Raw genomic sequence first — 13,286 nt, 5'->3', positions numbered from 1 at the left:
GCCCAGTAGTATAGTTTGAAGTCTGGTAATGTGATGCCTCCAGCTTTGTTCTTTTTGCTTAGAATTACCTTGGATTTTGTGGGATATGATGAGGTTTCTCTTCAAATAGCCTGATCAATCTTTTAATTCATAGTACCCCACCTATTTTTCCCCCCCTTTTTCTCCTTTTTCCTTTCTGCCTTTATTAGATGCCCAGGCATGCCACAGTACCAGGCGTTATCAGTACCAGCTCACATTCCTTTCCTTATTTGGAAAGAAGACTAACTTTCTAGCTCGCTACAGATACCCCTTCCCCTTTCTCTCTCTTTCTTTTATGTGCCCACCTTATCTAAAAAAATTCAAATGTTTAGCCAACCGGGATTAGTTTAGATTGTAGGACCCGATCCCGGCCAATGAGGAAAGGGTACTGGGACAGGACTTGAGCCAGAATTAAAGGCTCTCGTGCCCCTTGTTCAGGTGTGCTCTCATGGCGACTGGCCAAGGAGGCACCCCTTTGTGCAGAAGTAAAATTTCTTTGCTAAGAATCCTTTGTTTGAGTGTTCAATTTCCTTAGGATTTTGAGCGTTATTCCTAACAATATTTAGGCTCTTATTTTGTTCCATATGAATTTTAAAATAGTTGTTTCTATGATACTGATTTTTCATGTCTATGAGCATAGAATGTTTTTCCATTTGTTTGTTTCACCTTTGATTTCTTTGAGCTGTGTTTTGTAATTCTCCTTATAGAGATCTTTCACCTTCCTAGTTAGCTGTATTCCTACATATTTTATTCTTTTTTTGGCAATTGTGAATGGAAGTTCATTCCTGATTTGGCTCTTGGCTTAGTGTTGTTGGTGTATAGGAATGCTAGCGATTTTTGCACATTGATTTTGTATACTGAGACTTGCTGAAGTTGTTTATCAGCTTAAGAAGCTTTTGAGCTGAGACTATGGGGTTTTCTAGATACAGGATCATGTCATCTGCAAACAGGGATAGTTTGACTTCCTCTCATTCTGTTTGCATGCCCTTTATTTCTTTCTCTTGTCTGATTGCCCTTGACAGGACTTCCAATATACTATGTTGAATAGAAGTGGTGAGAGAGGGCATCCTTACCTTGTGCTGGTTTTCAAGGGGAATGTTTCCAGCTTTTGCCTATTCAGTATGATGTTGGCTGTGGGTTTTTCATAGATGGCTCTTGTTATTTTGAGGTATGTTTTTTAAATACCTAGTTTATTGACAGTTTTTAACATGAAGGGGTGTTGATTTTTATCAAAAGCCTTTTCTGCATCTATTAAGATAATTAAGTGGTTTTTGTCTTTAGTTCTGTTTATGTGATAAATCACATTTATTGATTTGTGTATGTTGAACCAACCTTGCATCCCAAACTAGAAGAGGTACAGAGGTACTGCCACCTGAAGTTGCTCCATCAGAGAGGAATGACAGAGGTGGTTAAACCTCAGAGGGGATGGTTAAGGGTTGTATATAGGGAAACTAGAAACTTGAGAGTGTAATTTTATTTACTCAGAGTAGAAATTTATCTACCTTTTAGAAAATTAAGAAACATAATGTGACATTATGGAATAAGTCTACTACTACTATACACATGCAATTACTTATTTGTGATTTTTCAATTCATGATAAAAAATTTAGTTATTTTTTTCTGTTAAGATTTATAGGTTTTGTCCAACTTATTCTCCAAAAAATAGACTACTAGATATTAAGAACTTACACCAGTATGTATGTGTTAACATTTTACCATACTTTTTTAAGTCTTTCTGTTGTAAAAGAGTCAACCACTACCATGAGGGTAATGTGCATCCTTCAAGTCAACTGTTTTCTACTTTTACATACACATATGGTAAGTTTTAAAAGTTCACAAAAGCTGAATCATGTTGTCTTATCTGTTTTAACAAACAAACAACCTATTCTATCTGGTTATTCAGTGTGCTCTGTTTCTGACATGACATCTACAGAAATGTAAAGGCCTCCTCATCTGCTTGCCAACTTTATGTTTCCTTCCATATCCTCTGTATTAGTCACATAATTTTTACCTCCACAAGACCATCCTGCAGGTCCATTGGTAGTTTCCATGCCTCTCTTAGTAATCCATGAACTCATGAACACTTATGTACCCGATTTATGGTCATGGGAGACACAGGTTACCTTCAGCCCTTTTGCACCTAGAAGTACTACATAGTTATTTCTGATTTACAACTACTTCATGGTATTGAAGCTTGCTATCTTTGCAGGTATCATCTTTGAAAAGAAGGTGGTGTACATATTCCATGTTCTGGGATCCTTAACCCTATCTGGGGCTTCTATTTTCTCCTAGGAGTGAGTTGAAGAAAGTGGGTACATGGCAAACATCTCCACACACCCAACATTCACTCATGTCTTTCTTATCAACTTTCTCCCCAAGACTCTTTCCCTCCAAGCATGGTATCTTTATCCGGTCTTATTGGGGAACCAGGAAAAATCTTCTAACTTAACACACCCTCCTGTTAAATATTTTTTTCTTATACCATAATTAATTATCTTTGAGTTTATGATGTAAGATTTTAGTCTTACAACTCCAGAGTAGGGCTATAATGGGCCAGATTAGAGATGGTTACAGGATGAGAATAAATTCAGAGAAATAAAGAACACCCCAGATAATATGTCAATTCATTACACTATTAAACAAGCAAAAGCAAAAAAGCGTATCTTCCTTCTAACAAAATTGGAGCATGTTTGGCACAGATGTCTGAGTTAACAAGTCAGGCTAATGAGAAAAAAAAATAGTTAGCATTTAAGGATTTGGCCTAAGCCTCCCCAAAAAATTAGAAAAAGAACATCTGGGCCAGACGCAGTGGCTCATGCCTGTAATCCCAGCACTTTGGGAGGCTAAGGTGGGTGGATTACCAGAGCCCAAGAGTTCTAGACCAGCCTGGGACTGGTCTAGATGTGGGACCCCATCTCCACAAAAGATAAAAATAAAACAATTACCTGGGCATGGTGGTGCCACACCTATAGTTCCAGCTGCTTGGGAGGCAGAGGCAGAAGGATTTCTTGAGCCTGGGAGGTCGAGCCTGCAGTGAGCTATGATGCCATGATTGCACCACTGCACTCCAGCCTGGGTGACAGAGTGAGATCCTGTTTCAAAACAAAACAACAACAACAAAAATAAATAAAGAAAGAAAGAAAAGAAAAAATATCCTTGGGGTTGCAGTGTGCGACATGGTACAATTTTTACTTTTTCGTATTTTTATTTAAATATAAATTGATACAGCATAATATTCATCCACTGAAATTTTAGAATCCGTGTTTTGAAAATTATATTCATAGAGTTGTGTAACCATAACCACAATCTTAGTTTAGAACATTTTCATTACCATGAAAAGAAACCCCATAAACCTAAATAGTCACTCATTTCCTATTTCCTGCCAGCCCTCATCTCCAGCCCTAGCAAACCATTAATGTACTTTAAGTCTCTATAGATTTTCCTATTCTGAACATTAATATAAATAGTATCATAAAATATTGGGCCTTAGAAACCAAACCCTTGCCAAGCAAAACTGTGAGGACAGCACCATCACTCGAGAGGATCTAAAAGGTGGGAACCCTTGCTCCAGTGGATCCAGAAGGTTAGACCTCTGCCGCAGTGTGTATTGATGTTGGTACCTCCAACCCTGTTGGGCCTGGAGGGCAGAGCATCTAGCCAAAGAGGTTTATTCCTGAGCCTTAAAATCTTATGGAGTTTCCCTTATAGTTTGAACTTATGACCTGTCACTCCTGTTTTTCTTTCCTACTTCTCCATAGCAGAATGGGACTCTCTCCTATGCCTGTCCCATTGTTATATTTTTATAAGCAAATTAACATGTTTGGTTTCATAGGTTCACAGCTGAAGGCAAATTTGCTGTAGAATAAGTCATACCTTACCGGGCACAGTGGCTCATGCCTGCAATCCTGGCACTTTGAGAGGCCGAGGTGGGTGGATCACGAGGTCAGGAGCTCAAGACCAGCCTGGCCAACATGGTTGGAACCCCATCACTACTAAAAGTACAAAAGTTAGCCTGGCATGGTGGCAGTGAGCTGAGATCATGCCACTGCACTCCAGCCTGGGTGAAAGATTGAGACTCTCTCAAAAACAAAAAAAGAATAAGTCTCACCCATATCTGATTTAGATATTTAGACAAAACATGGGAATTTAGGCTTTTGAGTTGATTCTGGAAAGAGTTAAGAGTTTTGGGACTGTTGGAATGGATTAATGTATTTTGCATATGAGAAGGACATGATTTGAGGGGATTAAGGAGCTGAACGTTATGGACCGAATGTTTGTGTCCCCGCAAATTCCTATGTTGAAACTGTTCCCACCCCCAACATGATGATATTTGAAGGTGAGGCCTTTGGAGGGTAATTAGGATTAAATGAGAGCAGAACCCTCATGAATGAGATTAATAAATTTCTAAGAATCTTGAAAGAATGTCCTTTCTGCTCTTCACTTTGTGAAGATACAAAGAGAAATTGGCAGTCTAAAACACAAAATACATTTCTGTTGCTTATAAACTAACCTATCTATGGTATTTTTGGTATGGAAGCCCAAGCTAAGACAGTGTCTATTCAGGTTGTTTGTTTTATTATTGTTGATTTCTATGTATATTTTGGATAACTGTCCTTTATCAGACACGCCTTTTGCAAATATTTGTTCCCAGTCTGCGGCTTCTCCTTTCATTCTCTTGACAGTGTATTTTACACAGCAAAGTTTTTGAGTTTAATGAAGTTCAGCTTATCAAGTCTTTCTTTCATAGACTATGTCTTTAATGTTGTATCTAAAAAGTTATTACCAAACCCAAGGTGATCTAAAGTTTCTCCTATGTTATCTTTTAGGAGATTTTAGGTTTACACTTTACATTTAGATCTGTGATCAAATTTAAGTTAATTTTTATGAAGAGTGTAATGTCTGTCTAGATTCATTTTTTAAATATGGATGTCTCGTTTTCCAGCACCATTTGTTGAAAAGCCCATCTTTTTTCCATTGTGTTGCCTTTGTTCCTTGGTCAAAGATCAGTTGACTATACTTATGTGAGTCTATTTATAAGATGTCCATTCTGTCCCATTGATCTATTTGTCTGTTATTTTGCCAATTTCACACTCTCTTGATTACTGTAGCTTTATAGTAAGTTGTAGTTGGGTTGTGCCAGTCCTCCAATTTTGTTCTTTAATTTCATGTTGACTATTTTGGGTATTTTGCTTCTCCATATAAACTTTAGTCAGTTTCGCAAGATCAATGTACTTTTAAATGTGAAAAATCTCAAATGTAACCATCTCATTCTATCTTCTACTCCTCTTTTTTTATATATTTCCCATTATTAAACATTTTGTGCTGTACTCTGTGTAGTGTACTCAGGCTTTCCCTCCAGTTTATTATCTTCTTATTTGTGCGTCATCTTCTACTTTACCTCCCCAGTGAATTTTTAAGTATTTAAAGTGTCCATTTCTGGATGTTCCTGGCTTTCTTTCCCTAGGAGAAGTCTCAAGACCCTGTCTTAATGATTCTTGTCTACACATTGGTGTTAAAATCTTTGCCCTCAGTGGTTATAACTAAGTTCATTAACTCCAAGATGATCTCTAGTACCATCTGAGTTTATTATTGTTTTCTAAGTTCCCTCTGATTTCTAGCATCTAAAGATTTGCCTTTATTTCTATGGAGTGTAGCTATGTACCTAAATTTTGTGTTATCTCATCTCTCTGTGTTTTTAATGTGTGTATATATTTGTGGATAGAATCAGAGAGACAGACCTCTGCCTTTACTTATTTGGCCATGTTTCCAGTGCTGTTATTTGAATCCCATTCTCATAAAATACCCAGTCTTTGATGCCATCAAAAATCTATTCATTCATTTTTTCCACAATTATTTACTGAATACCAATTTTGTATTAGAATCTAGACAGACACTGGGGATACTATAATGAATAAAACTAAAATTCATGTGAGAGATTATAGTTTAGAGGAGGAGAATTGTCTGTGTCTACTGGCTCAGACGTTCTCCCAATTGGGCAACTCACTATGCATTGGATTAGCCAGGATGGTTCTATGAATTCATATGAACTTGCTCAGCCTGACTGGCTTTTCAGCCTCATCTCATTATGCAGACTTGACAAAATTGAAACAAGTCTAAGTGGATTTGTGAAGATATGGCTTTCAAAGATCTCCATGTGATATTATCTTTCAGCTTTATTTTAAAATAAGACTAATTGTGATTTGATGGCCAGAATTCATGTGTTCCCATTCTGGTAAGATATAATTAGCTCTGGTCAAGTTAGTCTTTTTTAACCACCCAGCTATAAACTGAATTTAACATATGAAACAGGGCTATTTAAATGAAGGTCTCCATGGCCTTAGATGAAATGTAAATTTGGCAAACTCAGGTGGCTTTTGTATAGGTGAAGCCATTTAATTCTGATTCTCCATCACTTAAAATATAATCCAAATTTTATAGGCTTGGATTTGGTACAAATTTCATAAACTTAGTTTTAATTAGTTTATATCACTAGGGTCCTAAACACAGCAGATCTTTAATAGATGTTTATGTCAAGGGGCTAATATCTGAAAAATACTAATGTGCTTTTATTTTTTAATTTTTACCCATTTATAACCTTCTCCATATTCAGCTGTATGTACCCATTTCAGTCATTGTTTACATGTGCTGTGTGTGTATGTGTGTGTGTTTCTGTGTGTGTGTGTTAAGGGAGGGGATTAGGATTATGACAGAAAAAAATAGAGAGTGTCAATATTAAACATTTAGCACCATGAGCAGGACTTTTTCCTAGTCTGTAGCAGGCCATAATCTTAAAAAGCAAGCATTGTTAAGAGAGAAAAAGCTTTAACACTTTTATTAATATTACTATAATTCATAAATCATAATTATATATATTTATGGTGTACAAAATGATATTTTGGTATATGCATACAGTATGGGATGATTAAATCAAGCTAATTAAACATATTGTCACCTTACCCATAATTCACTGCAGTGAGATATTTGAAATTTTAAAAACGTTTTAAAAACTTTCCTTTGAAATATGGAGATCCATGCTTGCAAATTAGGTAGTGCCTGTGATATCTTCCACAAACAAGAGCGGAGATGCTCCTTCCATCTTTTAAGTTGGGACTTAGTGTCTCCAGCAGTGTGGACAGGATGTAAAGAAAATTCACTACGAAGAGAAATAGCAACTGAAAAATCTCTTCTACCACAGGTAATGTGATTGGGAGAAAGTAAACATAGAATGATGACAGTTAAGGACATATGTGTTTCATGGTCTTTTTTTTTTTTTCTTTACCTAGACTAAGATCTCAAGGTAGGAGTCTTGTTAGAGAACTTAAAATAAAATCCAGAGTCACAGAGGTTTTTTTCTATATTGTATTTGGAACTCCAGAAGGAAACTGTCTTTCAGTGTTCCCTCCATACCAAAAAGGGGCAACAGCCACACCTGAGTCAGATTGATAAATGGCATTGTTGTGTGGAGAAAGGATCTGAATTTAGTGCTCCAGAGTCTCCTTCAGCTTCTGTGTGGTATAGAAGTTTTGTAGAAGTTCTTGCATGCCCTGTGGAAATACAGGAAGGTGACAGTGTTAGAGAATCATCATGATGCATGCTGAGAGTTGCAGAGTAGGGAATCCTGAACATGGTCATAGTGATTACAGAAAAAAATCAAAAAGCAACATTGTCTCAGATCTGAGTATAGTAAATGTGTGAGCCCTTACACTCTTGAAAGAATATATAAATAACATCCTTTCCTATACATATTTGTTTAAACTAGCCCTGATAGGTTATCTCTGCTAAAGCATGTCAGAAAGGGCCCGCTCTTACTCCTCCTTTTGCCAATTAAGTTTGACTGAGACAAGCACAGTTATGTTTGAGTGCCCTGGGCCTCTGCAGGTCTCTATTCTGATGGCTCACATCTGCTCAGATTTTGGCAGCTCATCTAGGGCATTGTCTTAGTTCATTTTCTGAGGCTTAAAACAGAACCTGGGTAATTTATAAAGAAAAAGAATTAATTTCTTACAGTTAGGCAGGCTGAGAAGTCTGAGGTTGAGAGGCCATATCTGGGATGGCCTTCTTGTTGGTAAGAACTGTCAGGTAAGTCCCAAGGTAACACATAGCATCACATGACCAGGGGACATACGGTGCACCCTGAGCATGCTAGCTTAGGTCACTCTTCCTTCCTTTTCATATAAAGTCACCAGCCCTCCACTCTTATAATAATCCATTAATCCATGAATGGATTAATCCATTCAGAAGGGCACAGGCCTCATGGCCCAATCACCTCGTAAGGGCCCTGCCTCTCAATACTGCTACATTAGGAGTTAAGTTTCAACATGAGTTTTCGAGGGAAAAAAATATTCAAACCACAGCAGCCATAGTGGCCTGAACACCATTTTTAAATGCAGCTATGAAGGGTTAGCTCTGGGAAACATACATGTCTCTTCTACGGGTCAATACTTGATCAAGTCCAGCTATGCCATTGAGACGAGAGTATTCAACTTTCTCTTTCCTCTTGTCCATGCATGACTCTAGACACAGTCTGCCATTTGGTAGCACCTCGTTGTTACTAGAGGATTGGCAAGCTAGGCTGCAAAAGGTCCTTTGATCTTTTCCATTGGTTGACACCCACATTTAACTTAACAGGCCAAGCTGTGCATTGGCGATAAAGGTTTAGGTAACTCTACTTCTACACTGATTTTAATAAGGTGTGAATTCAAAAGACCTAACAGGGCTGTATATGTGTTTCACAGCCTCTCTATGTCTCTATCTTCACCTCTAGAACTGCAGAAATCTATAGCTCTCTCTTTAGAATTAGAGAAAATGGCAGGTGTAAGAAGAAATAAAGGAGTGGAATTCTATTTTTGTGTTTAAGTATTTTAGTGATATAGGAAATGTAAAATCAAAAGTCCATTCAGGTTGTACTTGATATATTCTAAAGCCACACTATAGCGAGAGGAAATACAGTTTATTTAAATTCAATTTGTCAAAGTACAAATATCTTTGTACAACTTACGTTGTTCTTTCTTAAAACTTAAAAGCTAGTAGTATATTTTACAAGCATTTCTCCAGATTTTGATTTCACAATCCACAATAAAGAGACTGTTTAAAAGAACTTATTTGTAGAAATTCTAAAATTGTGCATTTACTTGGAAAGTTACTTCCACAAAGGGTTTTTCTATATTTCATCTTAGTTGTATAATTAAATGGAATAAATGCAAGAATTACACATAAAATACTATTCAACTAGCCATTTTTGCTTTTTAAAACTTAAAAAGTCTTTTTTTTTTTTTTTGTACAGCACACATATCCTAACATTTTCTACTGGATAATATAACAGTAACAGAAAAGCATGTGTTGGTACAAAAAAGATAACTATAGAATTGACCAGGCTTATTGAATATTTTCGTGTTCCCATGTGTTAACACTGAGTAACATCCTCAATTTTAATGTACTTTAACAATTGTTTTGTTTTTGAAAACTTGTTTAACTTAACGATATTTGTTTATAGAGTTAACATAAATGTTTGAGGAGAACATTACATTCTATACAAGTGAGGCCCTGACACTCTGAAGCTGAGGTCACAGTTTGTATCAATATGATAAATATTCATTATTTCATTGTATAGGCTGTGTATATGAAATTACAATAATACTTTGCTGGTAACAAATCTAACAAGACAATATGTTAAGAAATATCAAATTTATATGTGTGCTCTGGCAGATGAGCAAACCTGTAAAAATTTTGACATACCGTGATCAACATAACAAGTTTTGTCAAAGAGCCATTATTTTTTTTAGCTTCAACACAGTAAAAGCTTTCCTCTTGGTAAATGTAAGGAATTGTTTAGCTCTTTGGGATATTATTTGAATAGGAGAATAATGGCTTACTAAAAATCAGACTATTTTAAGCTTCAGATGTTACCTTTTATATTTCTATGTTCTAGATAATAAGAGTATTTAAAAAAAAAAACTGAAAATGTTTTTAACTTCTAAGGCTCTTACCTTGAAATGTATTAATGCTTTTATAACCCGCACACTGTTGCCATCATCAATTTTCATTAAATATTTTAGCATTTTGTAGTAATGGGGCTATATCTAGACTATGGGATTTCCTTTTATATTATCAGCTGCAAAAGCACATATACTTAATAATTCATATGTAATTCATGTTTTAAAACGTTTTGGCTTCACAAATGAAAGCAATTGTAACTACAAATTAAAATGATACAACAATTTTCCAGTCTGATTATTAATTGCAGGAAAAAGAACATGTATTTCTTTCTCCCTGTGTCCTACTCAGTTTCTTGAAATTATCCAGTTTCATTCCATTTGATAAAGATAGATAGCTTTAGGGTAGCTTCACCACTACAACACATGCACCAGCTCTTCCAATGTTAACAGGAACTTCCTAAAACACAAAACAAGAAACAAAACACTGTTGGAACTCCGATTTCAGCATAATATAAAATATTATATTCAATATAGTTGAAGAAGTCCTTACTTATTTTGGTCTAACATCAGCTTGTCTAAAGATGAGATAAACTGCAGCCTAGATAACAGTGTAGTGTGTTGGAAAAAACACAGCCTTTAGAATGGTAAAAACCTGAGTTTGAGGATCAAGTGATCTTAAGTAAATTTCATCTCTCTGATAATATTCTCACTTGAAAAATTACACCTAATTATACTAACACGTCAAGGTTTTTGTGATGAGTGAGTGAAATAATGAATGACAATTTGCACTTAGTAGTTATAATCCCACCATCTGTTAGTTCTCTTTCACTCTTTTCAAGATCACACGATGAAACAGTGACACAGCCAAAAATATAATCTAGGACTCTTAGCTACTTGTCTACAATCTTCAGAAAAATAAATCCCATAAGCTGGTCAAACATCTTGATTATTGTATTTGTCCTAACACCTTGCATGATATTTTTTTTCCTTCGATTTCTGGTTGGTCCTAAGCATTGATAAAACAGCAGCTACCTACATTGTAGCATTTGAGGGTTTCTGAGTCTTAATGAATCAGATTATTGGAGAAGAGAGATTAAAATCTCATTATCAGCTGTCATTATATTAACACCAATTTATTTAGAGCAACAGACAGCTGTACCCTGTAGAATACAGAGTAGCATGAAGTCAGTAGAAGGGAAGATGAAGTTAGGTACCAAATACAAGGTTTGCCTGTTTATGGAGATGGTAAAGAGTTAATCATACTTTATGTTTTTTGTTAACTCATCATTTAATTGACAAAGCATTATTAAATATTTTAGACTAAATCTAGGGCTATCACTGGCAAAGCAGTCAAAAGGGTCAAATTTGCCTTTAACATCTCAAAGATGCCATTTCAATGCTATTTTTTGTATTCTCCTTGAAATTAGCTCTAATAGATGTGCAGCACTTTTGAGAGGTTTTAATTCTGGTCTCTTATTGTTTACTAAATTATTGACTGATTGAAGAATTTAGGAGTATTGCAGTCTGCACAGTCTCTATATGGTAAAGATTGAAGGCTTGCCTCCTGGGTGCCAGCCAATAAAAAGGGCAGATATTTGTGGAAGAGGATGTTGCCCTTTGGTTCTCAGGTCACAACATATACATAAAAAGTTGGCCATGGTAAAATGCTTTATTTTATTTATTTATTACTGAAGTATTTTATTGGATTCACTTATTTTCTTTAAAGGGAATGCTCTCATGAAGTCAAGAGAATGGTCTGTCCTCTTTTATATAAGTACTGATGGGTCCTGCTATCGACTATCCTGTCATATTGTATCAACTAGATCAACTTGTAATTCTCTAAGGCATAGATAGAGCACATACTATAAATTTCACTAAAAGATCTTGTTAGGGCCTAGAGAAGAGAATACAATTAATTTCAAAAATATATTTTAATATCTTCTTTTTAAAATGTGAAATATAGTAATTTGAATATTTTAATTTGAATACCTCTTTCCATTCATTTCTCTGTGCATCATATGACTCAACTGTGTTCAAATAAGTATGTCCATCATATCCTCCAACCACATAGAGTTTGTCTCCAAGGGTGCACACAGCAACAGCATCTCGAGGAACACTCAGAGGTGCCACAGTTGACCATGAATCACTTTTTGGATCATACCTTAAGGGATTTAGAAAGATAATTGGGAGGAAAAGTCCAATAGAGTTACAGTTGAAAATAACAGACATTCTCAAAATGTATACCTATCTGAAACACAGGATTAAAAACACTTTATACAAATATCAAATGTAGATTGGATAATATTAAGGATATGTGCATGACAAAATTACCTTCAGCCACTAGGTGTCTCTCAAAGCTTATTGAAAAAGTTTCCCTATCCAAGATACCACGCACTTCATTAATCAGTGCTTAGATAAACTTTGAGGAAATTTCACATATTGTGATCCTGGCATTATATAAAAAAGTCTCCTCTCATTTAGTAGTCTGATTGAAGAGCTTTTTTTTTATTATTTATTTGCCGAAGTTATACATAAGATGTCTGATCCATTTTATATGAGAACTCATATTTTAAAGTAAACCTGAATATAATTGCCTTTCTATTTTTGCTGTATGAAATGTAGTACTTTGGTTTTAATACTATTTGCAGATAGAATGGTCATAGACTTATCCTGTGTTTTTGCCTGCTGAGAGTTCTTATTTATCTTCAGTGGAGTCAAGGTTAATTGTTTTCTATTTTAATCTGAAGTTAACTCCTTATCCCCAAACCTCTTTAGTAAGCAAAATGAAAAATAATTCAGTAAGTAATATTAATTAACATATTTTCTAGAAATTCTTTCCTAATCTTTGAAGCTTATTTTTAAAAATATATAACACTAAAATCTAAGAGGTGAACAATGAAGAAAACTCATAAAATTATACACAAAAATGCTCCCTGACTTTATATTGGCCTATTTGTAAAAGCCTAATGAAATATATTGATTTTACAAAGGAGATTTTCATTTATCACTTTCCACTGATATATTTGTATTACCCCCTCTAACCACTGTTTGTATCTCTTTAATGATATTCTAAATCATCTGATTTCAGCTTCCATCTGAAATCGGTCTCACGTCTACAATTTTAAAAATATTATCTGAAATCAGCAATAACTCAGACAACTTAAATTCTATATCATTGAGTGTCATGTAGCATATCACTTTAAATTCAGATGTTATGGTAAAAGTCAGAGCTAGAAAATCCATAGCTGCATGCTCTGGCTAAGCCAAATCTTCAAAACAATTGCTATTGTTAATTGATGCTTCACTCAGCTGACAGTCAGGGTACACACACAG

The 13,286-nt window shown here is 35.4% G+C and overlaps 1 protein-coding gene across 2 annotated transcripts in view; it reads right to left on the bottom strand.

The window, feature by feature from the left end:
• Positions 1-6,834: 6,834 nt before the first annotated feature.
• The window catches only part of KLHL4 (kelch like family member 4), a 150,287-nt gene continuing 143,835 nt past the window's right edge, over positions 6,835-13,286 (bottom strand). Inside the window, exons 10-11 of one of the 2 annotated variants that reach the window (XM_054472714.2) lie at positions 11,943-12,114; positions 6,835-10,410 (exon numbers count right to left, since the gene is read on the bottom strand). In XM_054472714.2, the coding sequence (XP_054328689.1) occupies positions 10,351-10,410; positions 11,943-12,114 (232 nt within the window). In that variant the 3' untranslated portion in view covers positions 6,835-10,350. The remainder of the gene's footprint in view (positions 10,411-11,942; positions 12,115-13,286) is intronic. The other variant, XM_054472715.2, reaches the window with a different exon arrangement.

Source organism: Pongo pygmaeus, chromosome X (assembly GCF_028885625.2).
Source record: "Pongo pygmaeus isolate AG05252 chromosome X, NHGRI_mPonPyg2-v2.0_pri, whole genome shotgun sequence".
NCBI lineage: Eukaryota > Metazoa > Chordata > Mammalia > Primates > Hominidae > Pongo > Pongo pygmaeus.
This window is presented reverse-complemented; position numbering and strand designations above follow the sequence as displayed.